The 19,546-nt window shown below is 50.1% G+C and overlaps 1 protein-coding gene across 1 annotated transcript in view; it reads left to right on the top strand.

Moving 5' to 3' along the window:
• Nucleotides 1-19,546, top strand: part of scn8ab (sodium channel, voltage gated, type VIII, alpha subunit b) — a 40,857-nt gene that overhangs the window by 9,160 nt on the left and 12,151 nt on the right. The window contains exons 3-15 of the mRNA XM_056606129.1: nt 3,277-3,395; nt 3,960-4,049; nt 4,137-4,265; nt 5,913-6,004; nt 9,165-9,380; nt 9,718-9,781; nt 10,190-10,331; nt 11,902-12,108; nt 12,524-12,805; nt 14,270-14,593; nt 16,375-16,507; nt 16,955-17,193; nt 19,231-19,404. Coding sequence (XP_056462104.1) covers nt 3,277-3,395; nt 3,960-4,049; nt 4,137-4,265; nt 5,913-6,004; nt 9,165-9,380; nt 9,718-9,781; nt 10,190-10,331; nt 11,902-12,108; nt 12,524-12,805; nt 14,270-14,593; nt 16,375-16,507; nt 16,955-17,193; nt 19,231-19,404 — 2,211 coding nt within the window. The remainder of the gene's footprint in view (nt 1-3,276; nt 3,396-3,959; nt 4,050-4,136; nt 4,266-5,912; nt 6,005-9,164; nt 9,381-9,717; nt 9,782-10,189; nt 10,332-11,901; nt 12,109-12,523; nt 12,806-14,269; nt 14,594-16,374; nt 16,508-16,954; nt 17,194-19,230; nt 19,405-19,546) is intronic.

The following is a 19,546-nucleotide window of genomic DNA, read 5'->3' as shown; positions in this document are numbered from 1 at the left end:
GGTCCCTGCAGCTGCATCTGCCTCCTGGTTTCTGCACACTTCCTCCTTGGTGTCTACTGGGAGCAGGAACCTTCCAGCAGCTTTGCAGCAAAACTCCTCCTGGTATTAGAATGAGGCGCGCTCCGTCGCCACCCAGACTTACAGATGGTGTGTTTACCGGATGGTTCACCTGTCTGGCCGTCTGTCTGTCTGTCTGTCTGTCTGCAGGACTGGCTGCATGGGTGTAGCACAGGCTGAATGGCCGTGTGTCGCACACACGCGAGACGTGCACGCACACGCACACACACACACACACACACACACACACACACACACACACACACACACACACACACACACACACACACACACACACACACACACACACACACACACACACACACACACACACCCTGACTAGGCCAGCATCCCACCCGGCTGAAGTCAACAGCAGCATTCCCCCCGACTTGATTTCAACACAGCGCTCAGTTGACTCAAGTTGTATTTGTAACAACGCTGTATCCAACGATGTGTACCATGCTACAAGGGGTGACCCAAATCAAACCAATAGGGATAATGCAAAAGTGTGTGTGTGTGTGTGTGTGTGTGTGTGTCTGTATGTGTGCAAGTGCGATTGTGTGTGTTTAAGCAACCCTAGACCATGTATTCATATGGTCTGAAGTCCACCACCACATCCCCTTACAGGCACACCCACCCCCTATAGAGGAACATAGACTCTTTAATGGCATCCGGGCTCCATTCGCTTTCCGTTTATCCTATACTGGTGATGTATAGGATTATACTGGTGGATTAAAGGACTATACTGATGGATTATACTGGTGAAGTATAGGATTATACTGCTGATGTATAGGACTATACTGGTGATATATAGGATTATACTGGTGAAGTGTAGGATTATACTGGTGAAGTATAGGATTATACTGGTGGATTATAGGACTATACTGATGGATTATACTGGTGAAGTATAGGATTATACTGGTGAAGTATAGGATTAAACTGGTGAATATATAGGATTATACTGGTGAAGTATAGGATTATACTGGGGAAGTATAGGGTTATACTGGTGACGCATGGGATTATGTTGATGAAGTAGAGGATTATACTGGTGATGTATAGGCACTGGTGTAGTCCAATAGGATATACTGGTGAAGTATATAATTATACTGGTGAAGTATAGGATTATACTGGTGAGGCATAGGATTATTCTGGTGAAGTATTGGATTATACTGGTGATAGATTATACTGGTGAAGTATAGGATTGTACTGGTGATAGATTATACTGGTGAAGTATAGGATTATATTGATGGAGGATTCATTTTTTCAAGGGTAAGGAAAAAGGGATATGGATAAATATTTATACTGGTACAGATGCTATATAAGCAGAAAGACCCAGAGAGGGAAGAGAGAGAGAGAGAGAGAGGAAGGGAGGGGGAGGCAGAGAGAGGGAGGCAGAGGGAGAGAGAGGAAGAGAGGGGGAGGCAGAGAGAGGGAGGCAGAGGGAGAGAGGGGCAGAAGGAGAGAATCCATTCTGTCTTCCCCAGACTGCGTCGCTATTTTTAATCTAATTAGATTTCAGGACACCACTCGTCTCAGGATACCTCTGGTTGACTTTCTAGTGTTCCGGTACTGGGATCTCCGAAACCAGTGGTGTGGCACCAGTACATCCGTGGCGGGAAGCCACGGATGGGGGGGGGGGTGCCGCCACCGATCGCTACCGATCGCTCCGACGAGCATCCCGTGTATCTCTGGTTGTAATGCAAAGGAAATGCAATTACAGGCCTTGTTAATATCTCCCCGCCTCGCTCGTATCTCCTGCAGCCGTTCTGCTGGTGTCTCCATTTTTTTTTTACTCTGCAGAAGCCAACGTCTGCTTTTAGCAAGACAAGGGCTTTGGGACCCGGGACCAGGCGGCCTCACCTTCGAGTTACCGTCACCATACTGTCAGCGGGTGCAGATATTGACCAGAATCCCGTTAACTGCGTTAGTGTTACGGGACGATGTGATGACTCGGGGGGAAAGCTCTGTGGGCGCCTGGCCGAGGCTTTGTGTCTGACACGCAGTTCCTGAGGCGCTCCGAGCAACCGCGGACAACATCCAGAGTCATCAACGTTGAACCAGGATCATTTTTATTCGGCCGAACGTTTTTCATAAAGATTGACACACGCACGCACACACACACACACACGCACACGCACGCACACGCACACACGCGCACACACACACACACGCGCACACACACACGTGCATTTGAAGCCCCTCACCCACCCTGGGTTCCGGGCTGTCTCTGGGTGGGAGTGGCTGTGGCGGAGCTGGAGTCAGCAGATCTGGGCCTGATCGATGACAGGGCTTGCGGTTGTCTTCCAGTAAAAGCTTTAAGCTCGGGAGGAAGGAGGAAGGACGAAGGATTGCCATTTGGCCGCAAAGAGACAGGGGGAGAGACGGGGGGAGAGCCCTGCTGGCCTGGGCCGGGGCTCGCAGAGAGGCCCCCCCTGATTGGGTCACACACACACACACACACACACACACACACACACACACACACACACACACACACTAGCTATCATTAACCCAGATCCATACATCAATATTACAATCAGGGACAATGTTGATGCTCTATGCATGTAGAAATACAAATGCAGATTCATGTAAAGCATTTTATTAATCTAAACATTTGCAATACTGGAAATGTTTGTAGATCAGTTATTAGACAAATGCAAACACGCGCACGCACGCACGCCCCCACGCACGCCCCCACACACACACACACACACACACACACACACACACACACACACACACACACACACACACACACACACACACACACACACACACACACACACAGTGGTGGGGTTGTCGGCTGGTCCCGGCCTCCTACCACGTATGTCATGTGATGCAGACGTCTGAAATAACCTACATATTACCTTCAGCCCCCCCCCCAACAAGAGGTGTTCCTCGCTCCGCCGTCTCCCAGTTGGTCACCGTAGCAACCTGCCCGCCCCGGGACCCTAACATGTGACCCCCCTGTTTGAGATTGGGAGCAGGCAGAGAGGGGCTCAGACAGAGGGGTGGACCGTCTCCCATCTCCCTCTCCCCCGCTATCTCCCCCCTCTCCCCCGCGTCCCTCTGACCAGCGCTGCAGCACTGTCCTGTTTTCTGTGTTCGGCACCGTGTGTTTGATGTATTCTGGAAACTAATCTACTCTCTCCCTCTCTGTCTGTCCCTCTGTCTGTCTCTCTCTGTCCCCCCCCCCCCTGTCTCCCTGTCTCTCCACAGACCTTTATAGTCATCAACAAAGGGAAAACCATCTTCCGCTTCAGTGCCACGGACTCCCTCTACATCATTCAGCCCTTTAACCTGTTCAGGAGAATAGCGATTAAGATTTTGATACATTCATATCCTTTCAGAGACGAGCCGCATGTCAAATGTTCTGTTGAGCTTGTGCTGTGTGTGAAGAAAGGGAAACTATCGTTTGTCACGGTGCATATGCATGTGTCTTACACTCGGAGCAAGTGGAAAATATGAAAATACTATATTTAAATCATTACAATTGCTGATTACATTCAATATGTTGTTCACAGTTAAAAGCATGTGGATAGACAGTGCTGATTATTGGTGCTTAAACACCTCATCTATAAAGTGGAGGTAGTGTTTATATTGTAGTATAAGTACATATTTGAAGAAGACTTAGTGTGTATATTCACGTGTAGTATAAGTACATCTTTAAAGAAGTGTAGTATACCTGCATCTTTGAAAAGTGTGTAGTGTGCATATTTGTTTGTAGTATAGCTACCTCTTTGAAGAGGATGCAGTGTGTTTATTCCTGTGTCGTAAAACTACATCTTTAAAGAGGTATACTGAGGTTACTCAGTGTGTGTATTCCTCTGTAGTATAACTACGTATTTAAAGAGGACTCTGTGTGTATATTCCTGTGTATTTCCTTGACTCTTTCCCCTCACGTTATTCAGCATGATCATCATGTGTACCATTTTGACGAACTGTATATTCATGACCTTTAGCGACCCTCCAGAATGGTCCAAACAAGTAGAGTGAGTATCCTCCGTGTCCGTCAACACATCCATGCTTTGACCGACCGCCTGTAACCGGTTTAGTTCATGAATCTGCTTCCCATCCAGGTACACCTTCACGGGTATCTACACCTTCGAGTCCCTCACCAAGATCGTGGCCCGAGGTTTTGCTATAGACAGCTTCACGTTTCTGCGAGATCCCTGGAACTGGCTGGACTTCATGGTCATCTCCATGGCGTAAGTCCACCGACGCTGGAGGTCTTCCTGCTCCTTCTTCTCCTCTTCTTCTGCCTCCCTGAACATCTCCTCCTCTTCTTTAACATCGCTAGAATTGAATAAAAAGATAACTGCAGTAAAAATTCAAGAATGAGGCCAGATAGATAGTTTAGAAATTGTATACTATAGTATCTTTTAATATCAAAGAACATGAACTGCCGGCTAAATCAAATCTTAAAGGTCATACAGATCTAGCCGACCCTTAGTGCTATACAACTAAAACCGAATGAAACCTGTTTAGTATTGTAGCTCGTTGTTCATCCAATCGCGACATCATCGATTAGAATAGATGATTTATACACAATCCTGCTGACGTCAGCCACCCACATCCCTGTTTCTTGACCACCCAGTGACGCTTCATCATGTTCCATCATAACCATGAAGTCTTCCTCATGTGTTCCATAGTCCTCCCCTTGTGTCCTATGGTCTCCACACTAAGGCCCTTCTATTCTGTATGACTTCCTCATGTGTCCCATAGTCTTCCTCATGCGTCCCAAAGTCTTCCTCATGTATCCTATAGTCTCCGCAATAAGGTTCTTCTATTCTGTATGACTTCCTCATGTGTCCCATAGTCTTCCTCATGCGTCCCAAAGTCTTCCTCATGTATCCTATAGTCTCCGCAATAAGGTTCTTCTATTCTGTACGACTCTTCCTCATGTGTCCCATAGTCTTCCTCATGCGTCCCAAAGTCTTCCTCATGTATCCTATAGTCTCCGCAATACGGTTCTTCTATTCTGTATGACTCTTCCTCATGTGTCCCATAGTCTTCCTCATGCGTCCCAAAGTCTTCCTCATGTATCCTATAGTCTCCGCAATAAGGTTCTTCTATTCTGTATGACTCTTCCTCATGTGTCCTTTAGTCTCCATGCTAAAGTCTTTATATTCTGTATGACTCTTAACACGGTGTGAGGGATGACCTCTAAGTCGTTGTATGTGATCCACCTTGCAGGTACATAACAGAGTTTGTAAACCTAGGCAATGTGTCAGCCCTGAGAACGTTCAGGGTTCTGAGGGCTTTGAAAACTATTTCTGTTATTCCAGGTAAGAGAGACCAGCTGTCTGTTCTGTTTGGGCGGGGCGCGGAGGGTTGATGTTAGGTGTGGTTGTGTTTCTCTCCCTTTTCTCCCCCCTGGTTGGACAGGCGTTTCTCTTTCTCTTTCTCTCTCTCTCTTTCTCTTTCTCTCTCTCCCTCCATCTCTCTCTCCCCCCCTACCCCAACCTGTCCCTCCCTCTCCCTCTCTCTCTCCCCCTACCCCTACCTCTCTCTCTCTCTCTCTCCCCTTACCCCTACCTCTCTCTCCCCTTACCCCTACCCCTCTCTCTCTCTCTCTCTCTCTCTCTCTCTCTCTCTCTCTCTCTCTCTCTCTCTCTCTCTCTCTCTCTCTCTCTCTCTCTCTCTCTCTCTCTCTCTCTCTCTCTCTCTCTCTCTCTCTCTCTCTCTCTCTCTCCCAACGTGGTGTTTCCCTCCCGGTCTCCGGTGACGGTGGTGGTGCTGGTGGTGACGGTGGTGGTTGTTGTAACCTTGTACACACGTGCGTACGTGTGCGTGCATGTGTCCGTGGCGTTGCGTGTCATGGTCTCTGTTCTGTGTCCCCCACCCCGTTGCAGATATGTAACAGAGTTTGTGGACCTGGGGAATGTCTCGGCGCTGAGAACGTTCAGGGTTCTCCGGGCCTTGAAAACTATTTCTGTAATTCCAGGTGAGACTGCATTTAAACACTAAGGCTGAGCTGCTCCTCATTCCAGTTTTAATGGTTTCCTTTTTGATTTGAAAAGAGATGCCCCTCCCAAAAAAAACAACATATATCTATTATATTTTGTTTTCTTTCCGTTATTTTTTACGACAATCAAAAATGGTAGTCATACATTTTTGATAGGCTAAGCAGTCTTACTGGCAGTCTTGTGGGGCTAAGTGGAAATCAGAACCTCTTAATGTGTTTTATGTGGACCATAGGTTCCATTTGGACTGGCCGGATTGTGTTTCTGTCTCCTCTTTCAGCAGCATGGTCGAGTTCTTGTGTTTTTAAAGTAATACGATGGCACAGCTCGGTCCATTCTAGATTGATTCGATCATATTTGACTAAACGAAACACTGACACTCGTGTTAAAAAGTACTATGTAAATATAGCCATTTAAAGATTATTTAACAAGCAATTTAATGTTTATGTTATGGCCATGTATTTGATCAAAGGTTGGTCGAATACATGATCAATTTAATGTAGTTTTTTTGTTTTGTAATTCTTAATTATCCTCCATATTGAATTTATACATTATTCTAAAAACCAATGTCTGGTACTTTTATCTTTGGATTTCCAAGAAAACAGGACATTTAATTCCTAAAGACTGCCAAGCCTAGTTTGACAACACATTATGCTGCATGAAGCTTCAAACACCTGCTTTACAGTTTGGCTTAACAGACTCCCTGGGAACTCCATCAGTTCTTTAGTGGTTCAGCTTTTTGGATTCAGGCTTCTGGATTTTTTGAAGATCTTTGTCCATCCTGGGAGGGAAAACATTCAAGGAAAACTGACATCAGATACACACACAGACACATGAACACATACACAAAATACACACACACACACACACACACACACACACACACACACACACACACACACACACACACACACACACACACACACACACACACACACACACACACACACACACACACACACACACACACACACACACACACACACACACAAACCCATCATTAACCCAAATCCATACATCTATATTACAATCAGGGTCGATGTGCATATTCAATGCATATAGTATACACATACAAATATACAAATGCAGATTCATATAACGTGTATTAATAATATAAACATTTGCACTACTGGAAAAAAAATTGTAGATCACGAATTAGTCACACACAAGTGCACAAGCACACACATGCACACACACACACACACACACACACACACACACACACACACACACACACACACACACACACACACACACACACACACACACAAGCATACACACAAGCACACACACATGCACACACACACAAACACACACACACACATGCACAGATCTGAAAACGATCCACTGGTGCAAAACGTTTGCTCAAAGCAAGTATCAAAGGGCAAGTGGGACTTTGCGGTAATTTGTTGTGGATTTGTGTACATACAGCACTGTAAGCTCAGCCTCCGGCATACAGTGCATCAGCACACAGTGCTCATCTGGCTCTGGGGGGGCCCTCCTCCATGGGGGAGCACTGACCAGTGGGCCGTGGGGGTCCTGGGATGGGAACGGTTCTTCACTTAGAGCAAAGTCACCATCACGCTTTTTGACAGGTGATGTTGACACAGAGTCCCTTCCTTCAGCCTTGGCGTTTAAATGACCTGCATGCCCCCCCCCCCCTCCCCCCCACCCCCCTCTTAACCACTGATCCTATTTCCTACTCCCCGCCTCCTCCCCCTACCCGCCCTGGCCTGTCCCCTTCCTCCCCCCCCCCCGCTCACCCCGATCCCGCTGGGTGTGACCCTGCTGCTGTGGTCGCTCCATCTGTCGTTACCTTCTGAGAGCAGCCACGGGATGTTCCTCCAAAGGTGGACCCTAGGAAACCAGTCTCAGTGAACCCTAGGCCACGACGTATCGGTGAACACCGTCCAGTCCTCGGCTCGCACTTCAATACAATATTAATGTGTTGCCGATGCCGTACTTATTGGAAGAGAGGCTGACAGAGTACACATCCCGATGTGTGCTCACCGATGCCAGCGGAGCGGTCCAGCTTCAGGAACATCCCCTGAGTGGTCTCAGACCCTCGTGGTGTTCTGTGTGGTGCAGGGGGGGAGGGAGAGCTCTGATCCCTGGCTGTTCTGTCCAGTGGATGTCTGTGCCGTCGAGGGGATTGCACCCTTCACTCTTGACACGGGCCTGACTGCACCGCCCGACTCTCATACCCAGATATGTGCTCACGTTTATTGAGATTAGAGGCAGACCCCCCCCACCCCCCCAATGGGCTGACCTGCTGGTCTGACACACGCCATTATGATGTCATTATCTACGCCTTTCAATTTGGGGTTTTAATCCAAAACATGGAGTAAGCTCCTAGTTGGTCCGGAGACCAGAGGAGATAGAGCTCACGGAGCCCACAGACGTCTCCTCACAGCGACCACGCAGAGAAGGTCTCCGGTACCAACGTTACGGGGGCTGAACCCGCAGTCGTGTGAAGGAGGTGCCCATGACCCAATGATATATTCACCGCATTACACAGCGTCAGTTGCTCTAACAAGAGGCGCTGTACCAGATTCAGATTTAAGTAACGGTGTACCAGTGACTGCCGGTGGACCAGTGGGTTCTCCACACCACTCACTGGGTCCAGTCCAACACCTGGACTAGTTGCCCTGAATAGACTCCACCATATCCTAGTACTGAAGCAGGCTGGAGATGCAGCTGTGTCCGCCGCCAAGCCTGTGCAACCATGAAATGCACAGGCTTGCACCTTTTGTATGTGTGTGTCTGTCTGTGTGTGTGTGTGTGTGTGTGTGTGTGTGTCGGTTTTTTGTGTTTGTGTGCTTCTGTATATCTCTCTGAGTGTACATTTTTCTTTATTTTCTATATATATGGTTGTGTGTGTGTGTGTGTGTGTGTGTGTGTGTGTGTGTGTGTGTGTGTGCGTGTGTGACATGGTTGTATGTGTGTTCATGGGTTTTTGTTTTTGTGTACGTTTTCCTACAAACATGTACATGCACACCTCGCTGTGTGCATGCACTTGTGTGTGTGTTGTACAAATGTTTGTGTGTGTGTGTACACATGTGTGTGTGCGTGTGGGTGTGCGTGCGTTCGTGCGTGCGTGTGTGTGTGTGTGTGTGTGTGTGTGTGTCCTTCCCCTCCCAGGCCTGAAGACCATTGTGGGAGCCCTGATCCAGTCGGTGAAGAAGCTTTCAGACGTGATGATCCTGACCGTCTTCTGTCTCAGCGTGTTCGCCTTAATTGGGCTGCAGCTCTTCATGGGAAACCTACGACACAAATGTGTGTTCTGGCCCATCAACATGTCAGAGGCATTCCCAAACGGCACCAATTTCGACTGGGATGATTACATCATGAACAGGAGTGAGAGGATTTATGCATCCAACACACGCACACACACGCACACGCACTCGCACGCACGCACACACACACACACACACACACACACACACACACACACACACACACACACACACACACACACACACACACATATACACAAACACACACACACACACACACACACACACACACACTCTCAACACACCTATACACACACACACACACACAAAAAAAAACACACACACACACACACACACACACACACACACACACACACACAGGTAAGCCCTTATTTAAGTACCGTGTGTTATTCTTGTCATTAGTGTTAATAACGAGCCGTTGTGCTTTTCCTTTGTAGCCAATTTCTACTTCCTGCCCAACCAACTGGATGCCCTGATATGTGGAAACAGCTCTGATGCTGGGTCAGTCTGTGGTTCATTACACACTCCTACTCCTGGTTTACACCAGGGATACTCCTGGTTCAAACCAGGTCTACTCCTGGTTAACACCAGGTCTGCTATTGGTTAGCATCAGGTCTACTCCTCGTAGTAGACCTGATGCCAATCAAGGCTGTGTCTGTGTAGCCAACCATACGAGATGTGTTGTGTAGCTATCCATCAGAGCTCTGTTGGGTACCAAACCACCAGAGCTGTGTTGTATAGCTAACCGTCAGAGCTGAGTTATGTGTCTGGGCAACTGAGGCTATACATCAGGGGCTATGTTGTGTGTCTGCGTAGCAGTTAGCTATCAGGGCTGCATTGTGTGTCCGTGTAGCTAACTGCGCGAGCTGTGCTGTGTGTGTGTGTGTGTATCTTAACGTGTGTTGCTAGGCGTTGCCCTGAGGGCTACACCTGTATGAAGGCGGGCAGGAACCCCAACTACGGCTACACCAGCTTCGACAGCTTCGGCTGGGCCTTCCTCACCCTCTTCCGACTCATGACCCAGGACTTCTGGGAGAATCTCTACATGCTGGTAAGGCTCAGCGTCACACACGCACACTAGGGCTTTGACTTCGGCCCAAAAATCATATTCGAAGTTCGTTTGTTTATTGATATTAGAATATCTATTAATAACATTTTGACCATTAAATGCCTTAAGTATGCAAGGTCGCGTTGCTATGGTTACTAGTCTTGCGTGTTCCAACGGTTTATTAGGTTTCTAATAAATCGCTGTCTAATCAATACTTCATTCAATGCCTCTTCCGTGGTCATTACAATATTATGAATAGACTGCGTCGGGTTCTCCGACGTCTCTCCCTCTTGGCCTGCCCATAACAGGTTAGAATATTAAGGGCTGCCTAATATTCGTTTGAATTTTGATTTATTTTTTGATATTCGAATTATTATCGAATAACGAAGTTCGGAGTCAAAGCCCTAACGCACACACACACGTAACCCCCCCCCCCACACACACACACACAAAAACACACACAAACACACACACACAAACACACCACGCACACACACGCACGCGCCAGCACTGATACATATACACACAAACACCCTATTTGTATAGCCTTTATATTATCAATGTACATGATTTAAGCTCAAACCTAGCTTATTTGCTGTGTGCTTCATCATTTTTAGCTTCGCATCTTAGCATATGGGTGTTAGCAGCTATGCAATGGCAGCTAGGCATTAGCAGCAAGCCGTAAGCAGCCAGGGGTTGGCAGCTAGGCGTTAGCCGCCAGCCTAGCACTGCGGTCTGTGCTCCTCTGACTACACCTGTGTAGGAGACCTATTTAAATAGTCCTGTGTTCAGTCCCCAGTCACCCACACAGCAAAGGTGTGCAGGAGAACGCAACACAGAGGGTTTTTGCCTACGCAACAATATCATAACAGGAAAATAACATCATCATCGCAATACCTGAATGAATCAGCAAGTACTTCTTTGAACCCCCCCCCCCCCCCCCCCTCTCTATTTATTGGCCCTATGAGTAGGAGAGTAGGATAGAAGGCCTGTGTGTGTGTGTGTGTGTGTGTGTGTGTGTGTGTGGGGGTGTGTGTGTGGGGGTGTTTGAGGTGTGCGTATGTTTATGTGCATACAGTGCATGGGTATATGTGTGGGTGCGTTTGTGTGTATGTGTGTGTGTGTGTGTGTGTGTGTGTGTATGTTTACACACTTGTGTGCGTGTGTTTGTGCGCATGTGCGTGTGACCCTTTGTTTCCTGGAAGCTGCGTCCTCCAAACACCTCCTGTCTTCACAGGACTGCTGCCTGAAGAAGGCAGAGGAGTAAATATATCAAGCTAGCGTTTAGCAGCATTGAAGCAACATCTCTGCAGCTCAAAAGCATACAGGCCTATGGTCCACCTCCATGGGTTGAGATGGTTCCACCCCAGCCTGTGTCCTATACCTTCACCATGTCTCTCCGGTCCTCACACTCCTCCTCCTCCTCCTCCATGTCCTTCTCCTCCACCTCCTCCTCCTCCTCCTCCTCCTCCTCCTCCTCCTCCTCCTCCTCCTCCTCCATGTCCTTCTCCTCCACCTCCTCCTCCTCCTCCTCCTCCTCCTCCTCCTCCTCCTCCTCCTTCTCCTCGTCCAGACGCTGCGTGCCGCGGGTAAGACCTACATGATCTTCTTCGTGCTGGTGATCTTCGTGGGCTCCTTCTACCTGGTGAACCTGATCCTGGCCGTGGTGGCCATGGCGTATGAGGAGCAGAACCAGGCCACCATAGAGGAGGCGGAGCAGAAGGAGGCTGAGTTCAAGGCCATGCTGGAGCAGCTGAAGAAGCAGCAAGAGGAGACTCAGGTGACGCCAGCGCGCCAGCGCATGCACACGCACCCAAGCACACACGAGCACCCAAGCACGCACGCACCCGAGCACACAGAAACACACAAGCACACACCACACCAACGCATGCACACACGCGTGCACACGCACACATTCACACCCACCAACATGTAGATACAGACACACACCGACACACAGACACACAGATGCAGATACAGACACGCATGCACAAACGTATCTATAAACACGCACACGCAAATGCAGCCAAACACCCAAGAACACACGCGCACACAAGTGCACAAACACACAAACACCCTCACACACACACACACACACACGTACACGTGCGCGCGCATGCACCCACACTCATACATATAAACAATCACACACCACATTCTGTTATTTTCGGGCTGTAATCCCACTCGCCCCCCAGGCCGCTGCCATGGCAACGTCGGCGGGCACGGTGTCGGAGCCGGCGCTGGATGAAGAGGGGGGGGGCCAGCTGTCCCGCAGCTCCTCGGAGGTCTCCAAGCTCAGCTCCAAGAGCGCCAAGGAGCGCCGCAACCGCAAGAAGAAGTGGCGGCAGAAGGAGCAGGAGAAGGAGAAGGGCGACAGCGAGAAGGTGGTGAAGAGCGAATCGGACGACGGCAGCAAGAGGAGCGGCCTGCGCTTCCCCGGCAGCCGGCTGGGACGCAAGGCCTCCATCATGAACCAGGTGAGCACCATGAGGCCACACCTGGTCTATCATGGACCGGGTGAGACCCTGGACCAGGTGAGCCGGCTGGGCCGCAAGGCCTCCATCATGAACCAGGTGAGCACCATGAGGCCACACCTGGTCTATCATGGACCGGGTGAGACCCTGGACCAGGTGAGCCACTTAACCAGGTGAGACCCTTAAGCAGGTGAGACCCTTAACCAGGTGAGACCCTTAACCAGGTGAGACCCTTAACCAGGTGAGGCCCTTAACCAGGTGAGTCCCTTAACCAGGTGAGACCCTTAACCAGGTGAGACCCTTAACCAGGAGAGGCCCTTAACCAGGTGAGGCCCTTAACCAGGTGAGAACCTTAACCAGATGAGGCCCCTTACCAGGTGAGGCCCTTAACCAGGTGAGAACCTTAACCAGGTGAGGCCCTTAACCAGGTGAGAACCTTAACCAGGTGAGCCTCCATTAGAACCAGCTGAGCCTCCATCGTGAACCAGTCGAGAACTATGGACCAGGTGAGCACTGCTATGTGTCCAGTGCGAGACCGCAGGTCTAGAGTACGGTGGATGTGGGTCAAAACGCTGGTGATTGTTTCAACGGCCACTTGATGCAGCAGCCCTCATCAGGTTGATTAGAGCTACGCCCCTGCTTCATCTGGTTGATTACAGCTAAGCCCCTCCCTCATACACACTAGAGCGTCGTTTTGGAGGGTCTGCCCAGGAACGGGCTCCCCGTCCGGTAAGCATTGGCCACTCCAGCGGTGGGACACTCACTTATTGTTCCATCTGTATGATCGCCGGCCCCCTGTTCCTATAGATCTAGACCGCCGGATTACATTATCTCCTCTGACCCAGTTACTCTGTCCGTCTCCTGCGGTTCTATCGGCCCCATTCTGTCCCTGACTCCCCCTTTCTCCCCCCCCCTTCCACTGCCAATCCACCCCACCCTTCCTCATCCTCTTCCTCATCTACTTCTTGACCCGCCCTCCTTCTTCATCCACCAACTCCCCATCTCCCTCCTCATCCTCTACACCCGCCCTTCCTCACCCTTTGCACTCCCCATCTTCCTCCCCATCCTCCTCCTCCTAATCATCTTCCTCACCCACCATGCTTCTGAATCCACTCTCCCTCCATCTCCCTCAACATCCTCTAACCCACCCTTCCTCCCCCTCTTCCTCTGCCTCTCCTCCCCCTCCTCCCCCTCTTCCTCACCCTCTGCACCCCCATCTCCCCCCTTTCCTCCTCCTCCCCCCTCCTCCCCTCCTCTTCTCCCTCTCCCCCTCCTCCCCTTCCCCCATCCTCCTCCTCCCCCCTCCTCCCCTCCCCCCTCCCCATTCCCCTCCTCTCCTCCCTCTCCCCCTCCTCCCCTTCCCCCATCCACCTCTTCCCCCTCCGCCTCCCCTCCCCCCCTCCTCTTCTTCCTCTCCCCCCCACCTCCTCCCCCCACCTCCTCCTCCCCTCCCCCCCTCCTCTCCAGTCTCTCCTCAGCATCCCCGGCTCGCCCTTCATGTCGCGCCACAACAGCCGCAGCAGCATCTTCAGCTTCAAGGGCCGCTCCAAGGACGCCGGCTCGGAGAACGAGTTCGCCGACGACGAGCACAGCACGGTGGAGGAGAGCGAGGACCGCCGCGGCTCCCTCTTCATCCCATACCGCCGCAACAGCTACAGCGGCTACAGCCAGGGCTCCTCGCGCATCCACCCGCTGGCGCCGCACACGGGCGGCAAGAGGAACAGCACGGTGGACTGCAACGGCGTGGTGTCGCTCATCGGCCCCGGGCCAGGCGGCCGGCTCCTGCCTGAGGTGAAAATAGATAAAGCAGCCACTGACGACAGTGTAAGGACGTCCATGAGACACACATACGCTCTAGGCATGTGGTGGTGCCCTCCCTCCCTCCCTCTCTCCCTCCCTTCCCCCTGACTCCTCGTCCCGACCCCCCCTATGGGCCCGGACTCCTCGTCCCAGGCTCTCCGGCTTCTCCTTTGCCTCCTTCTCATTCTATCCTTTGCTCCTGTTCCTGTAAGTCCCTCTGGGGGCCCCAACGGGTTCTAACATGTTAGCGAGGACCTGTCCATGTTCGTCATGTTACGGGACTGGACCCAACAACCTAGTTACACACTTCCCCACCCTAGCCCCCCGGTTACAAAGGCAGGACCCAACGCACTGCGTACGGATCAGAGCCCGAACTCAACGTTCGTTAAGATCCTACTGAACTTCCTCTGCAACTCTCACCTTAACAAAACACCTTTAAACAGTTGTTATAGAAACTCAAACCTCATGGAAGGGAGTCTCTCAATGGATACTCCCTTAAGAACCAAGCACTCAGTATCTCCTTAAGCCTCTCAATTGCCTCAATCCTTCCTCTCGCTCTCTTTACGTTTGACTTGACATCTTGCACTTGATGCTGTCCCGACGCCACCCGACCACCGGGTGGCGCTAAAACACCCAGCTTCACTTTAACAGCATTCCTCCGGCAGCTAGCATGGTGGTGTGACACCCCTTTATTCTCAGCCGATCCGATTGATTTCCCCCTTTTCTACCATTCCGTAATCCAACAGAGCATGGTGTAGCAGTGAATGGTGTTGTGGAGCGGCCATCTCCTCTTAACATGCATGTCAGAGCATGCAGGGGAAGAGTGCTTCGTCATGGAATATGAATCACGGGCAGATTATTGCAGGGTTGTGCTGAACTGTTTTGTAATGTTGTGCCGGATACTGGAGGGTAGGAGGGGTGACTGGATGAGTCATGTTATATTTATGTCTTGAATAATTGTGATGCCGTGGTGTACCAGGTACTAAACTGTGTGGTTTACCAGGTGTGGTGTACCAGGTGTTTACCTGTGTGGTGTACCAGGTGTTTACCTGTGTGGTGTACCAGGTGTGCACCTGTTTGGTACCAGGTGGGATTACCTGCCTGGGGTACCAGGTGGGATTACCTGCCTGGGTTACCAGGTGCTGACCTGTGTGGTGTACCAGGTGTTTACCTGTGTGGTGTACCAGGTGTGCACCTGTTTGGTACCAGGTGGGATTACCTGCCTGGTTTACCAGGTGTTGACCTGTGTGGTGTACCAGGTGTTTACTTGTGTGGTGTACTAGTTGTGTTTACCTGTGTTGTGTACCAGGTGTTTACCTGTGTGGTGTGTTCCTTTGTGGTGTACCAGTGTTTTTAGCTATGTGGTGTACCAGGTGTGTTTAACTGTGTGGTGTACCAGGTGTCTACCTTTGTGGTGTACCAGGTGTGTGTACCTGTGTGGTGTACCAGTGCTTTACCTTTGTGGTGTACCAGGTGTTTACTTGTGAGGTGTTTACCTGTGTGGTGTACCAGGTATGTTTACCTGTGTGGTGTACCAGGTGTTTACCTGTGCGGTTTACCAGGTGTGTTGACCAGGTGTGTTTACCTGTCTGCATTACCAGGTGTTTACGGTGTGTTCACACATTGTCTCCTCCATTCTGGAAGGCTTGTGAAGCTTAACGATATGTTAGGATGGTGTGTGTGTGTGTGTTTGTGGGTGCGTGTGTGCATGTCTGGGCGGGTGTGTGTTGGGTCATGTGACTGACACGGTGCGCGTGTCTCTCTGGGAACAGACCACAGAGGTGGAGGTGAAGAAGAAGCACTCTGGGTCCCTGATGGTGTCCGTGGACCAGCTCAACTGCTCCTTCAAGGGGAAGGACCGCGCCAACAGCCAGATGAGCGTGGTCACCAACACACTGATGGAGGGTAAGGCCTGGTCCTAGATAGGACTCTACCTAGGACTACCTATGACTATGTACACAAATAATAATGTTGACAATATGAAGACATCAACCGTTTACTGCTTTTTTCTGCTGGGTGGTTTATGAGGGCCTACCTCTAACTCTCTCCCCATCCTCTCTCCCATACTCTCGATCTCTCCCCGTCTCTCTTTCTCTCCCCCTTTCCTTCTCTCTCTCTCTCGATCTCTCCCTCTTTTATTTTTTCTCCCTCTTTTCTCCCGCTTTCCTTTACTCCCTCCTCTCCCTCTTTCCTTTACTCTCTCTCTCTCTCTCTCTCTCTCTCTCTCTCTCTCTCTCTCTTTCTCTCTCTTTCTCTCTCTCTCTCTCTCTCTCTCTCTCTCTCTCTCTCTCTCTCTCTCTCTCTCTCTCTCTCTCTCTCTCTCTCTCTCTCTCTCTCTTCCCCCGTCTGCAGAGCTGGAGGAGTCTCAGCGGAGTTGTCCACCTTGCTGGTACAAGTTTGCGAACATGTTCCTCATCTGGGAGTGCTTCCCTCTCTGGCTGAAGATCAAGCACATAACGTACCTCATCGTCATGGACCCCTTCGTGGACCTGGCTATCACCATCTGCATTGTGCTCAACACACTCTTCATGGCCATGGAGCACTACCCCATGACCCCTCACTTTGAGGAGGTGCTGTCCGTTGGAAACCTGGTGGGTGGATGAAGACCAGCCCCACTGCATGCTGGGATACGCTTCAGAAACAGATGCTTTCGTTTTTTGTTTTTTTCACCAAAAATGGGATTAATTGTGTCCGTGTGAAAGGTGGCCATGCCTGAGCAATCCCAGTTTCCCAGAGCTTAGTTTGATATATATATATATATTTATATATATATATAGTGTTTTCTTCTCCTTTTAATTAATTTTCTCTGGACGTACGGTATCATGAATAAACCTGGATCTGCGGCCATCTTAGCTAGGTCAGAATGATCCCATGGTTGGTTACGTTTTAATTAATGGGCACGGGGCTGACAGTGAGCAGCCGCTAAATGAATCAATTAATTGATAATTAGGTTTTCTTTAATAAGGTACACATGATACGATGATCTATGTCATACGTCTGAGTCGTACATACAGCGTACATTATCCTTGCTTCTAATGAACCCCATGGATCAGATGCTGGGAGCGGGAGAGGGCAGAGGAACAAGGTGTCATGATGTAGGAGGCCAGGCGTCTGAGGAACCCATGAGCAGATGGCAGCCCAATCTATGGAGATGATTGGAAACAAAACCCTCTGTACCGCACACACACACGCACACTCACCCAGTCGCTCACTCACTCACTCGCTCACTCACAGACCTTTTATGGGGCCTCATCAAAAATGCAGTTCCATTTTAATGCAGCCAACCCGCCTTCTTCCTCAACTCTAAAGCGCCGACGTCAGTCAGACTCTCTCCCCGTCCATTTTGAACCTTCTCCCTCTCCTCCCTCTCTACCGGCCTCCCCACCCACACACACTCAACGTCTCTCTCTCTCTCTGCTCTCCTCTCCCTCCAATCAATGGGCTTGATCGTAAGCCTTGAAAGCGGCCTCTTCCAAGGATCTATTCCGAGCTTCACTTGACCAAATTCAAAGCACTGACTCGGTTCTCCCCCAATCGGCTTTCATCGCATAACACGATTCAGCCGCCAGTGACCGGCAGACAGCAGACGCGCTGTCTGCTGGCTGCTGCCAGGGAGAGGGGGGGAGCGGGAAAAGTGAGGTCATGGGGATTGGCACGCTGTCAGAAGATGAAGAGAAAACAAGGCACCGCTGCAGTTCTGGAGGTTGATGAGTTCAGTGGAGCAGGGGGTGGGGCCCCGGTGGATGCAGTGGACCTCCGGGTGGGCACTGGGGGGTTGATGGGTACAGTGGATCACTGGGTGGGCCTTGGGGGGGGCTGGTGGGTGCTGGGAGATGGACAGTTTAGGGTCCTAAGCTACTGTGCTGCTGCTGGGATAGTACAGTACTACTACTTGGACACTACAGTGCTGTTACTGGGACAGCACAGTGCTGCGACGGGGACAGCACAGTGCTGCGACGGGGACAGCACAGTGCTGCTATTTTGACACTACAGTGCTTTATCTGGGACGCTACAGTGCTACCACTGGGACCCTTACTGAGCTGTGACTGGGACAGTACCATGATGCTGCTGGGACAGCACAGTGCTACTGCTCCGGCTGCTCTATGACCTTGCTCTGTCTGGAGAATCACCCACAGAGAGAGAGAGAGAGGGAGAGCAATCCTTTTTTTTATAATCAGCAGCACATCAAACCAAACGCTACGTAGGCAAAACCACAGCTTTCCACTCACTGCTTACACTCCACTTTTCCCCTCCTGCAGTCGTCCATGTAATCACATAAAAACCTCAGCTGCTTTCGCTTTGTTTTCTGTTTCTTTTATTTTTTAAGAATTTGTTCCCAATAGCCCAGCAGAATGCTGGAAGATCGTTTGCAGATATATGCAGATAATTAATCATTTAGGGCTTTATACCTTCTTTATTTTAAATCAAAGGGATTTTCTAAAATAGTTGTAACTTAAAACAGATGATAAAATGGGGGAGAACTTTAATTAATTAAAATATTGAAGTGGTTAATGCCGTGTGCCCTAACCCTAACCCATTCTGTATCAGTATTCTATGGATGATTATGTAAATATATATATGTAAATATACATCCCCGCAGCCAGCCTGACCTGACCTTTGACCTGCAGGTGTTCACGGGGATCTTCGCGGCGGAGATGTTTGCCAAGCTGGTTGCCATGGATCCCTACTACTACTTCCAGGAGGGCTGGAACATCTTTGACGGCTTCATCGTAACCCTGAGTTTAGTGGAGCTGGGATTGGCTGACGTGGAGGGTCTGTCTGTGCTGCGATCCTTCCGATTGGTGAGTTGTAGAAGGGGGCGGAGCGTCACCTGGTGGTAGATCAGTTGGAACCTCCTGATTGGTGCTCAGAAGGTCTCTTCTCCAGGAGGTCTCTAACGGCTCATTTTGGGAATGCTTTGAATCGCAACCAATTTGAACTTCT

This window comes from Gadus chalcogrammus, chromosome 13, assembly GCF_026213295.1.
Source record: "Gadus chalcogrammus isolate NIFS_2021 chromosome 13, NIFS_Gcha_1.0, whole genome shotgun sequence".
Taxonomy (NCBI): domain Eukaryota; kingdom Metazoa; phylum Chordata; class Actinopteri; order Gadiformes; family Gadidae; genus Gadus; species Gadus chalcogrammus.
This window is presented reverse-complemented; position numbering and strand designations above follow the sequence as displayed.